This window comes from Phyllostomus discolor, chromosome 10, assembly GCF_004126475.2.
Source record: "Phyllostomus discolor isolate MPI-MPIP mPhyDis1 chromosome 10, mPhyDis1.pri.v3, whole genome shotgun sequence".
In the NCBI taxonomy this organism is placed as follows: Eukaryota; Metazoa; Chordata; class Mammalia; order Chiroptera; family Phyllostomidae; genus Phyllostomus; species Phyllostomus discolor.
In genome coordinates this window covers 90,988,612-91,010,662 of record NC_040912.2, presented here as the reverse complement: position 1 = coordinate 91,010,662, position 22,051 = coordinate 90,988,612, and the positions used below count along the sequence as shown (strand labels likewise).

Genomic DNA, 22,051 nt, shown 5'->3' with positions numbered 1-22,051 from the left:
TTATGGGGTACCAGCCACCCTCTGCAGGAGCACCTGCCCAGCCCTACACCCCAGGGCCCTTCTCAAGGCTCTGTTTCCAGAATGTTCCCTCTAGCTAGGGACAGAGAGGCACTGCTGGTTTGCAGAGGGCCTGGAAGACCCACTCCAAGGGCATAACTTGGATGGGCTCCCCTTCTCTGGCTGCCCCTTCTCTGCCACCAGACAGACCAGCCCTATGAGACTTCGGGGGACCGGCATGTTCTGTGTGGGTTTATTCTGTAGCAGGTGGAGCAGGGCTGTAGTTTCACTGTTTGTCAACTGATCGCACATTTAAGGCTACAGCAGTGAACATAGGACGGTTATGTTGCAGAGAGAGATGGAGCATACCACACGGGATACGGCTCTCACCATCTCTCGGTGAATTCTAATAGATTTCTTTGGTTTGTTTGAAGGTCAAGGAAGCTCTCCTTATAAGTGGTGGCGCTGTTTTATACTGATTATTAAACAAATTGATTTTTAGCATCCAACCACCCCATTTACATAAGTGTGGTTAGTGGGTCTAACCTTGAACCCAGTGGGTAAAAGTCCTTTAAGCCACAGCCTAAAGAACACTTTCCTGGGAGGAAAGGTGGATGGCAGCTGTTTTACAAGAAGAAACCGGTGCTAGAAATGGGGAGCTAGGAAACTAGGATGGAGAGAGGGTATTGGAAAGCCAAGGTTACCATGTATTTCACAAATGCCTGAGATTCCTGGCATTTCATATGCTAGGCACTGTTTTGGATCATGAGGGTCAAAGGTGAAAAGGTCAGGATCAAAGTGTCTGAAAAGGGAAATCACTAAATAAATGCTGTGGATAACCCTGGACACACAGCAGTGCGGTGATGGCTGGAGGCTGGCCAAGGTGGGGACCGTGGGGACATCTGGAATAGAGAAATGCTATCGACCACGAGGAAAAACTGTCAAACCTCTCTCATAATGTGATTCAAGTTGTTGATAGCACATTCTGAGAATCAGATTGGGGATGTCATATGACATCCAGTCCCTCTCTTTGTATTTTATACCAACACCTGCCACCATCATTGTAATAATGAGTGACAATAATAATTGTCAGGCACCCAAACTTGAGTCTTCTTCCCAAGCCAACTGACGACCCACTGGGGATTCCATGCTATTCTTTGTGCAGCTGTAGCCTATTCTGGTGGCTATCTGGGAAGTCTCACTTGGCAAATGCCTAACCATTGCCAGGAAAGTTGGAACAAGTCAACAATTGAAACAAATATTGCGGTCACCTTTGCATTATGAAGTCTACTAAACAAAACACACAAACTCTCCAGAGCGAAAGTTCTGGTGAACTTAGTCTTGCCACTTTTGACTACTTGGAGTTATTTTAAAATCTTGTTTTGCAAAGATGTTTTCAATAGAGCTTGGTCTCCGAGGCCCATAGGTCTTTGCAGACCTGACATAGCACATCAGTCAAAGTGAGGCCTGAGGAGGGCTGTTCAGGAAGGTGCCATTCGGCATGCTCTGGGGTTCAGTTAATTCAGCACGACCGTGTTCGTGGCAGTACACTCTCAGCCACTCCATCAGAAAGTGTCTTAATGTGAAAAGTATAAAATATTTTAAATGATGCCATTTTCTTTTGGAACTGATCAAAGTATATGTCGGCAGAGGGATGTGACCATATTCTCAAAAAATTTAAGTTATGATATTTGAGGTCATACACATACATAGTACAAGATGGATAAACTGGTGAGTGAAGAAACAGTTTACATCCGATGGGAAGCTGGGTTTGGTGAACATGCCCAGGGGGCCAGTATGGAAAAAAGATGTTCCAGTTCTGATGTTGTCACCTTGGGTCCTCAGGAAATCACTTAACTCCCAGTAGACTATTTTCCTCTTCAAATCAAAGGAAGTTAATGATAATTCTCCCTTGAATGTCACAAGGTTGTTGTCATCATAAGGTATTTAGAACTGTCTGTCCACCCAATGCCGGCCCTGCCCTGGGCCCCTCATAGTGGTCAGAGGAACCCCTCCCAGGCTCTGGGCCCTGGCATGGCAGCTGAGGAGGTTAAAAGCAGGAACTGACAGTGGACATTTTCCCAGGCAAGCCTCACAGAGCCCAATTCTGCAACAGCCACTATGGCCCTCAGGCCCCCTGCTGCAGCCCACCTACCCCGCCGACCCACACTAAGCTGCCAGCCCACGCAGAGCCTCCTGGAACCCTTAAACCCTGTGCCCTCAAAGCACATGCCCATAATCCCAGTCTCTGTGTGGCTGGTACAAAGACAAAGATTTCCTTTAAAAGCATCCTGTCACATTCAGAAGTAGGAATAAGAAAATCTTTATTATTTGTTTGTTTGTTTATTTATTGTTTACACAACCTAAGGATGTCATCTGGTTTTCTTATGGTGGCTTTGAACGACTTTTGTGGGCTGGCTCAGCCACCATCACACCCGATGGTACAGCCACATGGGCCTCACCTGGGTGCTCTGCAGCTTCTGGCAAAGGAACAGCTGCTCGGTCACTTCCCTGAGAACAGAAAGGAGAGGAGAGTGCTAGAAAGGAGAGGAGAGTGCTCTCTCTCTCTCTCTCTCTCTCTCTCTCCCTCTCTCTCTGTATGTGTATATATAAATATATAAATATATATATATATATATATATATACCCAGATTGAAGACGTTGCCTGTGATTTTCCCAAAATCCTATTTCATTTTGGAAAGACGTGAACCACAATGCATGCCATAAAACTGGAAACTGTGATTTTCAATACAGTTTCATGTGGCCCCGACATCCCTGTTAGATGCTAACAAAACTCTAAAACTCTACAAGGATCACAAAGACTCCTACCCTCCATGAGAACTAGAAGGTGTTACGGAGGGTCAGTGTCTGTGGTGGTCTGAATGTCAGTGGCCCCCGCAAAACCCAACACTGAAAACATGAAGCCCAAGAGGATGGTGTGAGGAGGTGTGCCATCGGGAGGTCCTTCACGCTGGAGCTCAGTGCCCCTATGAAGGGGCCCCAGGGGCTGGCTCTTCCTTCCACCACTGGGGGCACTGCGGGGAGCTGTCTGCCCACAGCCCCAGGAGAGCCCTCCCCAGAACCTGCCACTGCTGGTCATGTGCTCTGGGACACCACTCGCAGGATATGAAAGAGAAATTTCTGTTGTCTATAAGCACCTAATGTATGGCATTATTTTTAGAAGCCCTAATGGACTAAGGTAGTGTTAAATTTTTCAAAATATTTGTTAACTGATTTTAGAGAAAGAGAGAAGAGGAGAGAAACATCCATGTGTCATTCCACTTATTTGTGCATTCATCTGTTGCTTCTTGCATGTCCCTGATAGGAGATCAAACCCGCGATCCTGAGTAGCTCAGTTGGTTAGAGCATCTTTCTAATAGGAGGGCTTGTAAATTTTTTAAGAATGTTTAAAATAAAAATGGTTGTTTTCTCTTTTTCATGCATCCCCTTTCTACTAAAAACTGCCAGCAACTCCACTATTTTTCCAGAGAGGAAGGATGCATGGAGACTAACACATATCCCAGTTAGACAGATTCATTTTAAAACTGTGCATTCAGAGTCGAAAGGGAGGCTTAAAAACTTAACAAGTGAACTTGGGGCCTTTGCAAAGTTGGTAGTGTTCAGGTCTGTGTGTCATTAAACTCTGAAGCTGTAGGACTCCTTTGTGATGAAGTTTCAGTTTCTGCTCAGCTCCACAGTTCCTTTCCTGCCAGGTTACCTGCCTTTTCAGACCTGGGCTATGGCTCAGGCCTGGGTCTGAGCCTGGCGAACATCAGGCAAAGCAGGACTAGCATGCCCATCAGTGAGGCCAGGACTGCTTCCCCTCCAGCAGCCACCACGGCCCCACTCTGTCCCTGTCCCCCATCCCACGCCAGCCCTGTGCACTTAGCCTGCCAGGCTCTGGGCTACCACATGCCACCATTGGTCCTCAGGACACAGGAAGCCTCAGACCTCGCTGCAGAGCTAGCATTAAAAAGCAAAATCAAGAGGCAGAGTAGTTGCATACAGAGACCCTCAGCCCTGACAAAGCCAGTGACAACCCAGAGAATTGTGGGGCAAAGGCAGAGTGGTGGCCACGTCCTGCATCCTGCGTCCGGCCTACACTAGGTGATCTGCCAGGCTCCACCAGGGAAGGCCTGGCTCTGCTCAAAAGCTAAGGTGGGTGGTGACAGTGTCACAGCTGCAGGCTGTCAGCTCACCGCACAGAAAACCACACTTTCTTGTTGTCTTTTGCTTTTCAGTGCAGTACGTTAGATTCCTACTCAGACACAAAGGACTGAAAGTGACTCATGCAGAAATAAAGTCTGAATATCTCTGTAAGATGCAAAAACGTTAAATTAGTAATTAAAAAATTCTACCGAGCATTTAAAGAAGAACTAACACCAATACTTCACATAGGAGAGAGGAGGAATTCACAGTTCATTCTATGAGGTGGGTATCATTCAAGGGTCTTACGGAAAAGAAAACTACAGACCGATATCCTTTATGAATGTAGACATGAAAATCCTCAACAAAGTAGTAGCAAGTTGAACATGACACCTGATAAATAGAAGTGCATATCGTGAGAAGGATGTACCACATATAAGTACAGATATCTGGGATTTGTATATAACGTTTATTAAATTATAGTCCAATATCCAATGTGTCCCAGGCCCTCAATTTGACATCCGTCAGTCACCTGTCAGCTGAGTGTCTCCTTCTCCCTGATGACATGGTGACATTGGGTCCAAACTGAGGTCGCGCAGGGGGGAAGAGGTCAGAGCGCTCCCTCTGCTTCTAGGAGCTCCCCGTCCTCTGGCCTCAGCCTTTCCCGTCCCCTCCTTCCTGGGAAATCGGGCACGTTTCTGCTTAGCCTGGGGCTCTGCACCCCAGCATGCAGCGTTGTTACTGGGCTTTTCAACTGGTACTTATGCCCAATGATTCATATTCAGTGTTTTAGTTTTAGAGACGTCACTGGAGATGCTGCACATTATCAGCACACAGACGTCCTCCCTCCTTTCCATCACTCTCTTCTCTCAGCTCTTCCCTCTTTCCTTTTTTCCTAAATTATAAGGCGCTTTTGTTTGTGTGCATGAGATCCTGTCCCTTAGTGGAGCAAAACGACATTTCTCCTTTAGACCATCCAGCTTTGGTTAAAAAAAACAAAACCAAAAACACCCAGACTCCCCTCTTCCCCGTGTAACATTGAAAGGCAGGGAAAGTCCATTTTACAAACTTGAAACATTTCCCATACATTCGGAATATTGGATAAATTAGAGACGAACATTAAGTGTGCACTGAAGGACATTCAGGGCGCTCCATCGGGTTTAATGAGAAGACATATTTGTGCTTATTTCTAGTGTCCAACTCATTTCCAATCACTATTTAAAAGCCTCAATTCAAAACCTTCCAGCAGCGGGAAGAAAGCTGCCTCTTTGTGAATTTGCTCCCACTGGCTTTTCCAGCTGCTCGCTGGCTGTGGCTCGCTGGTCCAGTGGCTCCTTTGCTTTTGTTTCTTTCGTGGGCTCCTCATTTGTTTCTCTCTCACAGTCTGTGATGTTGACTGAGAAGAGGTGTTTGTGGGGAGCTTTCTGTTGTGCAGCTGTTGGCCTAGTTCTCCCCTCGTTTTCCAGGGGCCGTGTTTGACATGGGCATAAACCTTGCCCTTGTGGCTCTGTATTCTGGGCGGCTGCTCCTGGTGCTTGAGGTGGGTGACTCGCTTGTTGCTTGGAGCTGGAGACCCAGAGGTCACTCTGGTAGGGGCTCCTCCCTGGGTCCTGCCCGTACAACTGCCTGGTGAGTGACCATGGTCACTGGACACATTGTGTCTGAGAGTTTCTGTAGGAAAGAGCGGGCCCAGTGCAGAACCCAGTGCCCGGGATGACATGTAGCCTGGCGGCTCCTGCAGCAGTGACCTTGAGCCCCGCCCTCTGGGCGCCAAGCACAGCAGGTAAAGTTAGAGGCCCCTGTTTTGCAAGTAAATTTGTTTTTTGACACTTCACACCCTCCTTTGTCTCAAATATGGGGGTCACATAGCAAGGAGCAACAAGCAAACTGTGGCCTTGACAAGAGTCTGGCTGCAAGGCTGGGCTCATCGTAAACAGGGCCATTTTGGGTAACTGCACTATAGTGTTTCCTTCCTTTGTTGCAAGTACAAGAAAGCTTGCGGTCTGCAGCAGGAAACTGTGGCTTTGTGACCCCTGTCTTAGCCTATTATGAACTCACCAGTAACAACTCTCACATCCTGAATCTTTGCGGGTCTCTTGGCCTTGATACTTTTGTGACTGAATTTTCATGATGTTCCTGAACTCAAGAGGTTCGTTGCTTGGGGTGTTCTATTCAAGGGCAAGGCCTGGTTGTCACAAGGCCGTTTTATTTACTTGCAGCAACTGAAGGAGATGGGGATTCACATCCAAACTCTGTCTCCCCACAGGGAGGCTGAAGGCATCGATTTTAAACCCACTATTTCGTCAATGACACATTGGTTTCTGCTTTACAGTTGGCTACACTCGTTAGGTTCCTGTCAAGGCCATGCTGCTTACAGCGGTGCATGTGAAGTGTTGTGTTACAGTTTACCATTTAGAGGAATACATTTTGCCCTGGCCAGGCAGCTCAGTTGGTTAGAGCATCTTCCTGCTGTGCCAAGGATGTGGGCTCGATCCCTGGTTAAGAGCACGTGCAAGGTTCAACCAATGAATGCACAGATGAGTGACACAACTCTCCTTCCAAAAATCAATACCCCCCTCACTCCCCTGCATTTATTAGCAGCCTCCCAGACCTTGAGACCCTGGTCCCGTCTAGCAAGGACATCCACCACAGGAAGGTCCACGCTTACGCCTATAAAGGAGGCACAACTAACTCACATCCACTTGCCTGTGGCGTATGATCCCTCAAATGGCTGTAGAGTTCAGCTTTCTAGTATTTTGTTGAGTATTTTTGCATTGATATTCATCGGGGAGATTAGCCTGTAGATTTCTCCTGGTGTAGCGCCCTGGTCTTGTTTGATATCAGGGTTAGTCTGGCCTCACAAAATGAGTTTGGAAGTATTCCTTCTTCTTCAACGTTTGGACCAGTTTGAGAAGGATAGGTTTTAACTGTTCTCAAATGTTTGGTAGAATTCATTTGTAGAACCATGTGGTATGAGTTTTGCTTTGATGGGAGATTTTTGATTCCTGCTTCAATCTCCTTCCTCATTATCGGTCTGCTCAGATTTTTTGGTTATTTATGATTCAGTCTTGGTAGGTTGTGTGGTTCTAGGAATTTTATCCATTTCTTCTAGTCTCTCCATTTGCTGGCCCGTGGTTGTTCATAGCAGTCTCTGTGATCCTCTGGATTTTTGTGGTATCAGTTGTAACATCTTCTCTTTCATTTATGATTTTATTTATCTGAATCTTTTCTCTTTTTATAAAAATTAGTTGAGCTAAAGTTTCATACATTTCATTTATGTTTTCCAACAAAGAATTATTATTTTTGTTCCTCTTTTCTGCTGTCTTTCAGATCTGTATTTCCTTCCTCTGCTAATTTGGGGCTTCATTTGTTCTTTTCTTTCTTTTTCTTTTTTTTTTTTTTTTTTGGTTCCTTGATGTAAAGTTATGGTGTTTATATGAGATATTTCTTTTTTCTTAGTGTAGGCCTTTATTGTTATAACCTTTATGTTAGAAATGCTTCTGTTGCATGTTGTATGTTGTTACCATTTTTGTTTTGATTTTTAAAAAACATTCCCCTGATTGTTCAGGAGTGTGTTGTTTCATTTCTTGTTTTTTTGTGAATTTCTCAGTTTTTCTCTTATTAGTGATTTTAGTTTCATACTACTGTGACCAGAAAAGGTATTTGGAGTTTTTAAAATATTTTTAAGTTTGCTAAGACTTCTTTTATAAACATACCATTTCCAGACATTGAACAAAGGCTGCTCAGGGCTGACCCAGAGGACGGGTCAGGGATGCAGAAAGTGAAAACGGAGACAACTGGCACCTCCACAGAGGACCGAAACCAAAAACAGTGAGTTGGTGGGTATGCAGAAAAGATTCTTTTTATCACTGAAAAATTTCTGCAAAAGGCAAGTGACTCTTAAAAGCAAACAAAAACAATATATAGTGGAGGTTTTATTTTATGTAACTGTAAAAGGTACAACAACAATAGTGCATAAATGGGGAGGGAGGAAGCAATGGTAGAATGTTGCAGAGGTCTCACAGGACTTGTGCTGTGATGGACTGTTCACTGGAGGTAGAATGTAGGTTAAAGGTGCGTACTGTCAATCACGGAGCAACCACTGGGAAAATGACATGAGGTGCAGCTCATAAAGCAGTAGATGAAATAAAGTGAAATTTTAAAATTCACCAAAAAAGGCAGAAAGAAAAGGACAAATGGGACAAAGAGAAACAAGTAGCAAAATAATGAATTCAAATACAACCACATCAATAATATCAGGTGTAAGTTATCTAACTGCCCAAATTATAAGACAGTCAGGTTGGATCTGAAAAGCAGGATCCACCTGTGTGCTGTGTGAAGGAAATCCCACTTTACTTGCAGAGATGCAGACAGGTCACAGGGCAAAAATCCAAAAAGACACACCATCACAAAGAAAAACCAGGCACAGGCTCAGCATTTGACACCTGCAGGGGCTGTTTTCAAGTCAAACAAAGGAGGAGCCAAATGATACCATCTTTGCCCCTGGGATAGAGAAGGACCTTTCATAATGACAAATAGGTTAGTGCATCCACAAGACAATAAGATAGAATGTACCTCCTAGGTAACGGAGCTTCAGAAAACAACAGAACTTTCAAATCTAAGAAGGGGACGATGAGCCAAACAGATGGGGAAAAAGACCACTCCACATTTACAGTTGGAGATTTCAACACTCCTTTCCCAGTACTGGGTATTATTTCCTCGTTTTCCTGAACTGAGCACAGACAAGGAAGAGATATGGGGTTTCCTAAGTTCCTAAGTTCCTCCCCAGACACCTCTGACTTCTGGTTTCACTTCCACATGTCCCACTCTCTTATGTCAAGAGGTTCCTGGAGGGGCAGAGGGGGCTGAAGACTTAGGGTTTGGTTGGGACCCTGGGCCGTGGGTGGCTGGGTGTGCACCATCTACACTTCCTTGGCCCCTGGGGCTCCCCTGTTGGAGAGAGAGAGCAGTCTGTGTGCTGTTGAAGAGAAAGCCAGACTCCCTGCCATCTCTGCGAGTGGGGAGTGGCCGGAGGAGGAGGCTGTCTGCGGAGTTGCTTCGCTCCAGCCCCAGGCTTTGCTCACAGCCCCGCCATGGGCCGGCTGTGCCACCTTGGAAGTTGCTTCATCTAAATGTTAAACCTTCATGCAAAATTGGGAATAATAGTGTGGTGTTGTTTCCTCCTGGTGGTGTTGGGGGTTAGATGATATCACTTCTTTCCTTCCTGCTCCTCTCCTTCTCTCCCTCCTCTCCCCTCTCCCCATCCCTCTCTCTTAACCCTGCTGCCTACTAATAAGACACCTGTCTGCCCCTCCACCCTGGGTCTCTAACCCTCTACCTGGTGCGCGACCCCCTCCAGTGCAGGAGCCCATGCCCTCTCCACCCTCCTCTGTGGGGTCAGGTGGGGTTAGTGTCCTCTTTATACACTTTGGCACCGGGGGTGCAATCCAGTGAAATAAATTAGTTCCTCTCAGCTGGGCAGGGCCAGGGCAGGAACACAGCTACAGTGCATGTGTCAGGACTCTTGCTGTGTCAACCCTGACACCTCAGGGTGCCCTTAGGGCCTGTCTGTTCAGTCCTGAGGTTTCCCATTTCCATCATCACCCAGAGCTCACACCTGGGGGCAAGTTCCCAGTGGGAGATGTGCTCTTACCCCAGGCGTTTTCCTCATCTCTTGCCAACTTCCGTCTTCCCATGCTTAGCTGGAAGAGTCCCAAACACAAGTGGTTCATTGAGGTGGTGCAACTGCCTCCAAGAGCTGCTGACAGCACAGTGACACAGTTGTGGTCCCCGCCCCCCCGAACATGGGACCTGAGGGAGCAACACTGGAAGGGCCGGGCAGGGGGCCTGACGCTGGGAGAGGTTTGCTGAGCTCGGTCTGTCTGTTCAGGGCCGACAAGGGCAAAAGGGCTGAGGGGAGGTTGTGACAGTGACTCAGGTCAGTGACCAGGCTTCAGGTGCTAATTTCTCCCAGGTAGCTCTGTGTTGGGGACCAAAGCTGTAGATGCTACGTTTTCCCAGGAGTCTTTGGGAAACTGGGAGACCAGACGAGAGGCTCAGTGATGAGGGAACCACTTAGCGGGGTTGGCTGGGAGACACACAGGATGGGAATTGGGGTTTTGGAAACTGGAAAAAAATTCTATGAACCAGGTGACCGGGAGAGCCTGTGACTCTGCTCTTGGGAAGCCACATCCTTGTCCTGCCTCAGTGTGTCTGATGGGATTGGTGTCCCTGAGAGCCTGGGCCACTGCCCTCCGACCCCTGACATCCTGCCCCCACAGCTGAGCCTTTCCAAGTCAGGTGGTTCCAGCCACTCACTCATCATTAAGGAGATGGAATGTTCTGTGACCATCGAGTCCCCCAGCACAGTGCCCCCTCTGTGTCAGTCTCCTCTCCAGGCTCAGGACAGTGACCCCCTCACTGGGCTGCCCCCCACACAACCCATGAGAGATGTTAGGCCTTTCCCTGCCTCCTTGTGCTCACGATTGTGACCCTTCATCCTCTCCCACACCCTGTCTGAGCCCTGTCCTCACTGCATGGTCCATGTCTAATTCCCAGCTGGTGACCGCAGGTGACTGTGTTCGCTCCTGGTGGAGCCACCTAATGAAAGGCCAAGGGGGAAGCCAGCTGAATACCTTGTCTCTGGGGAAAGGACTTTGATGGTCTGGTTCTCAGTCTAAAGCCTTGACATTTCTGCAGGAACACAGCTCCCCTCCCCCTTCATGGCTACACTACTGTTCACACCCCCCACGCCCAGGCCCCACCTTATGAATCAACACATTCCCATGGATGGCAGCAGAGTGTTGAGGTCTGCCCTGCCTGGTCTCAGGAAACTGTAACCACCTGTGGCTAAAGCTGAGTAAGAGGCCTCCGACCCAGGAGACACTAAGGAGACAAAATTTATTTCCCTGGCATGAACGCTGCCTGTTCTGTGCCGACCCCCAATGCTTGATCAGTTATCCGATGGGTAAGATTTCCCATGGGGGGAATCAGCTAAGACAGGCATGATCACGTGGAGGCCTCAGGGGAGGACTTGGGGGGCTGTTGACATGAAGGGGTGATCAACAACAACCCCTGTCTCCTCGGCTTTGCCAAAGCCTGAGTCCTTGAGAAATCCAAGTCTCCCCGCTGCCTTTGTCTCCTCTGCCCAACTCAGACCTGCAGAAATAACAGGGGTAGTGCAGTCCAGACCAGAGGTGGCAGATCCCTGGGGTAATCAGTCCTGGGACACAGAATATGAAAGATCCTGTAAGATCTGCTTGCTGGAGGATGCTCTTTAATTAGAATATGAAGGCATGGGCAGGAAACAAAACTTAGCTTTAAGGTCCTGTAGTCTTTTTAAATGATAAAACCCCCAAATCTCAGCCCAGAATCCCAGCGGGAGATCTGCCACTCCCTTTCAAAGCTAACTACTTGTTTTATCTTCCCTGTCACACTGTAATTCACAAACTGTATCTATATTCTTAATAAAAGCCTGCTCGGGTGAGAGAACAGGGTGCTCTCCAGTAGAGAGGGTGGCCAAGGCACTCTCCACTAGACAGAGTGGCCGTTTTGTCCCTATTTCCCCACAGGACTCGGTTGTCTGTATGTATGTTTTTCTCATGTTTCGACTAGCATCTGCAGTGATGGATACTGCTGGCCAGTATTGGTCACAGCAGAGCAGAACTGGAGAAAGAGCCACAGATTCAGAGCAAAGACCAGGAATTTAGTGAAAGCAAAGGGTCCTGGTCCAAGACGGAGAAGAGAAGGTACAGGGGCCACCCAGGACCCGAGGGTGGGTCCTTCAGAACTTCTCACAGAGTCTGGGGTGGGATTTGGAGAGTTCTCTGTTGTTCCAGGCAGCTGACCTCTGTGCTGCAGAACACATGCTGCCTTTGGAGAGCAGGTAGCACCCAGGGCCCTGTATGTCAGACCACCACGGAGTGGTTGTGTAGGAGGGTGCAGCCAGGAGGCCTCCAAAAGAAGGATTTGTAATGGGGTCCAGAACTCAAGGTGTCCAGAAAATATTAGAAAGATATATAGGATGTCCTCACCCTCCACCACAGGTGTGAGTTGGGGGAAGGGACATATGGAGCAGGGCCACTGAGAGCTGTTTCGCATAGCAACAGCTTTGCAGCTAACCTCTGGCATGGTTGTTTAACATATCTATAACCTTTAACTGGTTTCATAGATATGTTAAATAGCTGTGGCCATGCTCTGAGCCAAGGGGATGGAAGGAACTTCCCCCCAAGATATAACTGGGAGGCAACTCCCCCTAGTTACAGCGCCTGTGTGAGAGCTTCAAGATGATTGGCTCCATGATATGGGGCAGCCCCTGTGCAGGCTCAGGATGGCAGCCCAGTAAAGCTGGAAGGATATTTAAACCCAGACTTGGCAGCCATTAAAGGGAAGACCACGTGGCTGCAGCCATGTAGAGAGGACCATGCAGCTGTGGCAGTGAGGAGAACCAATCTTTGGCCAGAGTGGGGGGACCCCTCCCCACCTCGGAGCCATGAGAAGAATCACCATTTGGCTCTAGCAGAGAACCACCATGCAGCTTTAGCTGGAGATCCCAGTGACACAGCTGATGGTGCTGGGAACCAAGGGAGGCCTGCCAGCTGAGCACTGATCACTGGGAAGAACCAGGGGCTACCTGAGCCATGGACTTCTATTTCTTTTCCTGAGATACAGTACCCAGACTGAGCAAAAGGGGGAAGGAAGGACTGTGTGTGTTTGTGGGTGTTTTAAGGGACTTTGGGATTTTGACAAAGACATTAAGTCATTACTCTTAGTCTTTATAACTTGAATAAATAACTCCTTTCTTTCTCACCAATCTCTAACATGGAGAGCTATAATTTTCTGGTGAAGGGAAAGAATATAGGGGGACCCTAGGAGAAGGGGGGATTGATTCAGTAGCATTGTGGGACCCTCTTCCCTGGTGGCCAATCAGGGAAAATCATGGGAGACCACATGTACAGTAGCTTTAAAGTAATACAACTAGTTGTATATGTGCAGTAAAAACCCACTAAAACTAGCCAGGAAGGATCTGCCCTATAAGAATAGAGTCCCTCCAGCCATGAGGTCAATCTCTGCTTGGAGTTGGCCTGCTCCCATGTTCTCTTCTATAAACTCTGGGTGTTCAGTTCTATTCTTTGTCCCAATCACCAAGAACCTGGTTACCTGTGCACACCTGTGACAGTTGTGCTCACCTCATCCAGGGCTTCTGACTACCTGTCTTTGGGTGTTATCCAGGGGACTCTGGGAATGTTGTATTTCTCAGCAGTTTCAATCTATCCGGCCTCTATTGGGTCAGGGTGGGGCTGCCGGGTTCTAAGGGCTCCTCTGTAACCAATGGCCTCAAGGCACTTCCTATTCAAGGCCTGTGTCCCATCCTTGCAGCATCTATGCACCTGAGCTTCATACCTGCAGGACAAGGAGCTCACCAGGAAAACACACAAGGCAGATTCCGGCAGGACAGGGTTTACTCAAGGACTATGAGGACTGACCTGAGACTGGGCCATGGGGGGATGGGTTGAGTAGGAGATGAGGTCCTGGCTGTGCTGCTAAGTCACATCCGTGCAGCTGGGTCAGGGTCAGCCCCCTGGGGAGTGACCTGTGGCGCTGCCCAGGGCCCTGTGCTGAGAGGGGCCCTTCAGGTGGGTCAGTGCTCTGTCAACAATGGCATCCTGAAATCTTCTGATGTTTAAACAGTGGGCGTGGCATTTGCTGTGTGTGAGCCAGGCCCTGTGAATTTCAAAGCTGGTCCTTCTCTGTGTCACTGTTGGAAGTCAAGAAACTGTTACCTGGCCCTTCACGGTGACCCAAGTCATTAGCACCAATAATTCATCCAATGCTCCAGACAAATGACAGGTCATGAACACCCTCATTTCCAAATCTTGCTGCTTCCCTCCTCTCAGCCACCCCATTGTCCCCTACTTCCTGCCACATCGGGTCCTCTTAGTACCTACCCGAAAGCTTAGGACCAATCAAATTTCTCTATCTGCTCAACCAAAATAAATATAATAACAAATGTTTTTATGGTGATGCTGCAGATAACTGTAACTTCGTGTCCACCGTGAGAGCTTTGACAACCCACCTCTCACTGGAAAGCAGTTCCAGAGCCTGTGGCATCTGTCCTCTGGGTGAATCTCAGACAGGTGCCTCCTTCTGGGTCTGAGGTGGGGGACGCAGAAAGGGTGGGAGGGGAATTGCGTCTGCTCCCTGGGAGCTTCTGCCCCTGTCAGACCCTGGACACGTTCAAGCTGGCAAGGACCATGTGAAAAACCCAGAGGGGCTGTGTGGTCACAGAGACTTTTCCCCAAACCCCCTTCCTCTCTTCCCTGTGGCTCCCAGTGGTGTAGACCCCTTTGCTCCTCACCTGAGTCCTGTGATTCCTGAATGAGGAACTGAGACCCTCCTGAAAGCCTGGACTCAAAGCCCACAGCAGACAATCACTAGCAGTTCTTCAGGGCACCCCAAGTCACCTGCCCGACTGCCTCTTCCAGAATCAGCCTGCAGGTGACCCACTGCGGGACGATGACCAGATGGTGTATTGGGCTTTCTGGGCAAGGCTTGAGTCATTTAATATGGACTTTTTTCATCTATCATTATCATTCAAAATGCTGAACATAGCTCTGGAAATTCTGGTGCCAGAGTGGGCACATGGACCCAAGTTTGGAATTTGGCAAAACTGAAGCACCACCAAATTACGGGACACTGTTTCTGTCTCTTTAAGGCAAACAGGTCCTCTGCTGGCCCCACCCAACCTCAGCTTCCTGCCTCAGTGCTTTTAAGGGTGTGAACTCTCTCCTCACAGTTAAAGCACAAGCAGCAGCTGAAAGAGCTCTGTTGGAGAAGACCCGGGAACTCCTCAGCGGGTTAAAGGGAAGGTGAGCCTGGCTGAGACCCAACTGAGCCATAGGGCTGGGAGGGCAGTGGGGCCAGGGCAGGTGCAGGGGGTGGTTCTGGTCTGAGGAGGCACCAGGCACTGCACCAGCCGCACAGTGGGACAAGTGTGCTGTCAGAAGGTAGTGGTGGGGGGCAGGGAGGAGAGTAAGGGGCTGTGTTATGAGCACAATGTCCTGCGTCTCATATGGACAGGACATGTGTGTGCTGACAGGGGTGCCTTTATGTGTTTGCTGGTGTGATGGACCCTGGTGCTGCTGCTGAGCCTCCCTCCTCCCTTGATGGGAAACTGGTGTCCCCAGGGCAGGTGGTCAGGGCTGACAGCCATCTAGAGACCAGATGGTCCAAATGACTCTGTCCACTGCCAAGATCAGGATTCCAGGCCATGCGGTGACCCTCTGGGGGTCGCCCACATCCTTGGTGGCAGAGGAATCGAGGATGTAGTTTCCATCATTCAGCAGAGAGAAGCTGGGGCCCCACCGTGTCACATGTGCAGTGAGGAGGGTGCTGGGGAGTGCAGGGCTCTTGTGCGGGAGCAGTGCAGAGAAACCACCCTGTTCAGGTCCCCTGGCAGCAACCCCTCAGTCCTCTGTTCTAGGGGAGAGGGGACTCCCCTCCCCACCGCTCCCAATACAGCTCTGACCAGTGGGGTTTTAGAGTTGGGGGGCTGAGAAGGAGCCGGGCAGACGCCTTTGTGAGCCGTGGTCAGGTGTAAAAGCACGAGTCAGATGGCCTTTGACACTAGGGCTCCTGCTCTGCCCAGTACCTGTTAGCACCTGTGAGACTTTGGGCAAATGTCTCAGCATTTTTGAGCCACATCAATGTCCTCACTTTAAAAGTTAGCATAATAGCCCTGGCCTGCTGGCTCAGTTCATTGGAGTGTCATCCTATACACCAAGAGATTATGGGTTCGATCCCCAGTCAGGGCATATACGTAGCTTCTGGATTCAGTCCCCAAGTGGGGCGCTTATGGGGTGCAACTGATCCATGTTTCTATCTCACATGGACATTTCTCTCTCACTCTAAAATCAACAAACGTATCTTTGGGTAAAAGATTAAAAAGTTAGAATACTAAAACGAGTTTCCTCGCTGTCTGTTTTTGTGGAGTAATGAGATAATGTAAAAATATTTGTCTGGGTGCTTGCTATAGACTATTCAGTAGTGGCTATCCTACACCCAGACTAAATTTTTCATTGTGGAAAAGTTGTTAACTTATTCAAAGACAATGGGAAGCACAAATGGAACTTCCATGGACCTGCACCAAGCCTCAACAATCATCCTTTGATGCCAGTCTTGTTCCATCCACAGACTCACTTGTCCCTACCCACCCCACAGTGCTTTGAAGTAGGCATCAGACATTGCTTCTGTTTACCAGTGAATATTTGAAACCACTGGAAAATATTGCCATCCCAAGACCTCAAAAAGAAACCTGAATTTTTCAAAAATCAGCTACTGAATTCATAGTTTCATGATTTTCTCATAATTTTAAAAGTCATTTGAAGTAGGATCCAAATAAGATCCATAAATAACAACTGTTCCATATTCTCTTAAATGTAACTTGGTATGTCTGTTTCAACCTTCCCTGCTGCTGTCTGGGAGATTTCTGTGGGTAAGAAAGAGGGGTCCCCTGTCCAATAGAGTCAGGCAGTGTGTGTCCTGTCAGTTCCATCAAAGGTGTCAGCTCACCTGCTCCTCCCATTCCAGCGTCCGTGTGAATTTCTGTCTAAGGGGAGGGTTGGTCAGGTTCAAGGTGGACTGATTCTGGTGGGAACACTTCACAGGTGCAGCAGTGAACTCCCGTCAGAAGGCACATGACGTCTGGTTGTCAGTCTGTCTGTGACACTAACTGACACTAATGGCGGCCTCAGTCTCATTAAGGGTCACAAGTGATGACACTCAAATGCTGTCATCCCTTCCTCTTGTATGGGGTGGAATAATCCTGTGAAAAGAAAGCTCCCCTCAAGCTCTCTCTCATCTCCACGAGGAGCAGGCGTGTGAGAGACACAGATGAACACCTGACTCTTCCCCTTTGTGTGTCGACATGCAGAGCAGGGAGATGCTTTCTGGCAGATGCCCAAGGGAGCAACGGGCCACTTTGAAGAAGGCATTGCTATGACCCCATGGATTTCAACATATCTGATGCTTTTCCATTCACTGGAATTATTATCGGTGCTCAAACTGTCCCAACCGGGTCTCATCAGGATTCTGCTGCAGTGGCCCCCAGTCCCTGTGACAAGACACTAGTGAGTGGTGAGCACACCCGAGCTCTCTGGTGGACAAGGGTGTGTTGGCCCCTCACACACGTGTCCTGCCCGGCCCTGGAATCGGTGCTTTCTCCTCAGAGCCCTGACTTTGGTGGGGAATGGCCTCTGAAGGCCAGAGCTGGGCACTGAGAGGGCCCACTGTCACTGGGTCATTCCTATCTCTGTGCCTTTCCAGTGGGCTTCACACTACATGCACACACACACAACCAAAGTGAGGATTTGTGAAACAGTTGGAGATATTTTTTCAGGTTTTTGGATTTTTTGTTGTTGTTGTATAGACATATCTCATTGGAGATGGACAATGAAATGACTACATTTCCAAGTCTCTTGGACCAGCTCCTTTTGGGGTTCATCCACCTCACAAAATACAATAGAATTTATCTGTCTCATTTGCTTTTGATTTTAGTATTTTAAAATATAATTTTTGGTGTGTAATTAGGTAAACTACCTTCCTGGTTTCACGATCAAACCTGTGAAATCTAAGTGCACCCAGGACACCCGACTTCCAGCCCCTGTCCCCCCCCCCACCCTGTCTCTCCCATTCCCGCACAAGGAACTTCTGTGTCCGTTTAGTTTTCAGATTATCCTGCCGGTGCCTTTTCATATATGTGAATACTGAACCTGTTATAGTTTATAGATGATGTTCACATCCCCCTTACTGGAGAGATGGTAGGTGAACTCCACATTATTTCCTTCCCCTGGTGGTAGACACCCTGGCAGTCTCCCCGCTCTGGTGCAGGGAGACACTTCTCAGTCCTTTGAACAGCTGGCCAGTCCTTCACTGTGTGAGTACACCTTAGTTCATTCAACCTGTCGTCTACTGGTGTGGCAGGAAAAGAAAACTCCAAAAGTTTCTTATGCTCTGTAACTATAACACTTGCAAAATTTCACACAGGACTGTAGAAGCTGACAAGTCATAACCAGAGCAACGCCAGTTACTCAAGGTCGTACACAGACTCCCATGATAAGCACCTGTGCTCTGTAACTTCTGCAAATTCCTCCTGTGTTTTCTCTTTGTCTCCCATGTAAGGTAGCTGGACCTAACTTCCGCATTCAGCTTCTGTAACCTTGCTTCACCACGTAGGTAGGAAGCCCGGGACTATTTAAACCCTGGGAGAGTGAGGATCAGTGCTCAGAGGATTTGGATGTTAACCACCCCCTCTGGGCCCCCGGGGAATAAAGATTGTGCTTCATTATCTCCCCACGTGTGGGTGGATTTCCCACAACATTTGTGCCCATTTCATAGATTTTTGGTCTTTCTCTATTACAAGTAATGATGCAACAAAGAGGCATATGCATGATTTTTGCTGTAATTTTGGTCAGTGTAGTTCAGGGATAAAAGCTGAAATGGGGGATTGGTAACAGGAGGGAAGGTGCCTGTAGACTCTACAAGGTATTGCTGGCTTCTGCTCTGTGGGGTTGGACTGTGCTTCCCTCCTCACCAGCCGTGCAGGGGAGGACCTGCTGCCCCCACCCCCTCCGGCTGACTCTCAGCACAGTCTGCAGTTCTGCCAGACCTGGAGGGGACAAACAGCCTCTCACCTCGGAAATAGACGTGTGATTTAATTTATTTTATTTACTTATTTTTCATCTTTGTGTTTTAAATTTTTTCTCTATTATGAGTATATGCTACTGTCTTTGAATAAATTCAAGGCACATTTAAATTTCCTTTTCTCTGAATGTTTATTTCCATCTCTTACTCCGTTTTCTATGAAGGTGTTAAACTTTAGTTTCTGTGCTTTTTGATGTTCTTTGTATAATAGGGAAATCCACCCCCTTGATGTACATTGGAAAATGTTTTCTTTCTGGTTTGACATTTTTTCCTTTAGTTTCTCTATGATGTTTTTTGTCTCACATTGTCTGAGAGAGTTTCATGTAATCAAACCTATCAGTCCTTTTCCTTATTCTGTGTCAGACCTTAGAAATATTTCCCCTACCCCCAGGTTACAAAGAACCTGTCCACGTTGTTTCTCTTATGTCCGTGGGTTCGCTTTTTCATGTGAACCTGGAACGTAACTGAACCTGGGTGGCCTGAGTGGAGGCAGTTCCCTCGCTCCTGTGTGGTCACCGTGCACCCAGAGTTGCTCTATTGCCCACCTCTCTCCCCATCAATGTGAGATGCAGCCTCGTTTAATCTATGGTAGCACTGAAATCAAATGGAATGTAAATGAATGCAGTGTGAATAATTTGGCCTATTTCTGAATTTTCTGTTTGTGTTTCCCTATTGTCTCTATTTGTGCACCAGCCTTGTACAGCTATAATTACAGAGACTGCATGTTTAACTCCTGATAGAGCTGGTCTTCCCTCCTTATTCCTTTTCTTGGTAGTGCTGAATAATTTGATTTTTTATTCATCCAAATGACCTTTATAATCCATTATTTTAACTTTAGAGAAATATCTATTAACTGCATTTTTATGAAGTGCTTTCAACATGAGTCAGTGTTGAATTGGGTCAAATGACTTTTCTGCATCCGGGTAGTTTTCTTCTTCATCTTTTAATGGGATGTGTTATAACAACCAATTTTCTCATGTTGAACCATCCTAGTATTTCTGAAATAAACCCCACTGAACCATGGTGAATACTTTTTAAAGTGTCTAATAATATATTTAGATTTTTGTATAACTATTTCCAAATGAGAGACATCTGTAGCTTTATTTATTGGTGAAATCTTGGTTAGCCTTTGGGATCAACAATATACTTGATTCCCAGAAAAGACAGAAATTTTCCCTTCTTTCGTGTGTGGTCAGGGACAGCTCACGGAGCACTGGGAGAGCAGAGCTGTGAGGTGCAGGTGCACACCCCTGGGAGGGTCCTGGACCATGTAATCTTCTGTGGGAAAACTCTCTTATTTCCTCTGTAGTAATGACCCATGCTGTCAGTTGTCACTGGAATCAATATAAATAACTAACTAGTACAAGTTTTCAATGAAGGGCAGAGAGTTAGAATGCTCCCCATTTGCCTAAGTTGACCCCTCCCCCTCTCCTTCCCTCCTCAGGGTCTTGCAGGAACCTGCACCCAGATTCTCTTGAACCAGCATGGCCGGCCTTCAGGACAACACTCTGCGGATCGTTCTGGTGGGAAAAACTGGATGTGGGAAAAGTGCGACAGCAAACAGCATCCTTGGGAAAAGAGTCTTTGATTCTAAAATTGCTTCCGTGTCTGTTACCAAGAGCTGTCAGAAAGACGAGAGGGCCTGGGAGGGGAGGAATCTTCTGGTTGTGGACACCCCCGGGCTCTTTGACACCAAGGAGACACAGAAGACCACCTGTAGGGAAATTGCTGAATGTGTCTCCTTATCCAGACCCGGGCCTCACGCCATCATCCTGGTTGTACAGCTGGGCCGCTTCACGCAGGAGGAGCAAAAAACGGTAGAATTGATCAAGGCCATCTTTGGGGAGTCGGCCATGAAGCACATGATTGTCTTGTTCACTCGCAAAGAGGACTTGCAGGGTCGGGATCTCAGTACGTATATAGGAAGCGCAGAGCAATGCTTAAAAGCCATCATCATGGAGTGTGAGTTACGCTGCTGTGCCTTCAATAACAAAGATGCAGACGAGGCTGAGAAGGAAGTTCAAGTGCAGGAGCTGGTGGGGCTGATCGAGGCAGTGGTACAGGAGAATGGAGGGGCTCACTTTTCAGATCCTATCTACAAGTACACAGAGGAAACGTGGAAACGTGTTGAAGAGGCACTGAACAAAATCTCTGCTGAACGAGACGCTATGGAAAAACAGGTAAAAGAGAAGTATAATCAAGGAAAGATATCAAAGCAAGAAATGGAGAAACAATTGGCATCCATAAAGAAGAAATATGAAGAACAAATTAAAGCTACAAAGGAAAAAGGTGAAAAAACTATATCTGAAGGTGTTTTCAAACGGATTTGCAAGGTGCTTTCAAGTATATGGCATAGGTTCTGGGATTAATGTACATTTGATTTTTCTTCTTAATTTACTATGAATTGTCAATGTGGGAGATTGTATTTTCCAAAGATGGCTATAATGATCCACTACCCCAGCTCTGCTTCTTGTACTCTGCGCTGTTGCTCCTTCTGTTGGGTGAAGGGGACTGTGTCCCCTCCTTGAAATTCCATGGACTCTGAGACTGCTTTGATGAGTAGTGGCTGGTCTGACTTCTGAAGTTAGACAGGGACAGTGCTGCCTTGCCCTGTGGGGTATGAGCCCTTGGCACGTGGCCCCTGTGCTGTGAGAAAGCCCACATTGCCCATCGAGAGGCCCCAGGAAGAGGACTGGAATCCTGGCCCCGTCCCCTGCCTGCTCTTCCATCTGCCAGTGAGACCACCTGCCAGCCGTGCAGGTGTAGGCACAGGGCGGTGGGCTCTCCAGCTGCCAGCAGAGCCGCCTCAGGGGAAGCCACAGAGAGCAAAGATGGGCCATCCCCACCACATCCCCCACAGTTTGTAGATTCATGAGAAAAATAAATGAAGCTGTTTCAAACCACTAAGCTTTGGGCTGGTCTGTTGTGCAGTGACAGCTCCCCAGAGCATCCTCCCAGCTCATTCCCCCACCCCCACAGTGCCAACGCAGGTAAGGAGTGAGTGAATGGGCACAGTCAGGCCAGAACACGCTGTGTAGAGTTCAAAAACTGAATTTAGGAAAATCAAATGAAAAGCCTGTGTGTGCCATGTGTCAGCCCCTCTGGTGGTGCTCCTTTTCTCTGTCCATGTCTATGAGCCCGTGGTCGGTGAAGAGCAGGCCTCTCCAGCAAGACAGTTCTGTGGTCCATGGAGGTCCAGGAGGTGCTG

General features: G+C 47.8%; 3 protein-coding genes and 1 pseudogene across 3 annotated transcripts in view; 2 read left to right on the top strand and 2 right to left on the bottom strand.

Annotated features, from left to right (window-relative positions):
* Nucleotides 1–22,051, bottom strand: part of LOC114507421 (GTPase IMAP family member 8) — a 772,814-nt gene that overhangs the window by 420,064 nt on the left and 330,699 nt on the right.
* LOC114507465 (GTPase IMAP family member 4-like) overlaps nt 1–22,051 on the bottom strand; it is a 658,105-nt gene that overhangs the window by 482,361 nt on the left and 153,693 nt on the right. The gene's annotated exons all lie outside the window — the stretch shown is intronic.
* Nucleotides 1–22,051, top strand: part of LOC114507429 — a 359,625-nt pseudogene that overhangs the window by 206,169 nt on the left and 131,405 nt on the right.
* On the top strand, nt 14,951–21,246 carry LOC114507437 (GTPase IMAP family member 7-like). Its single transcript, XM_028525259.2, has 2 exons — nt 14,951–15,011; nt 20,288–21,246. Exon 2 carries the CDS (start codon nt 20,328–20,330, stop codon nt 21,210–21,212), a length of 885 nt encoding a protein of 294 aa, XP_028381060.1. The 5' UTR covers nt 14,951–15,011; nt 20,288–20,327; the 3' UTR covers nt 21,213–21,246.

Coding starts and splice junctions, on each gene's coding strand:
- LOC114507437 (XM_028525259.2), top strand. CDS start 20,328: ATGGCCGGCCTTCAGGACAACACTCTGCGGATCGTTCTGGTGGGAAAA.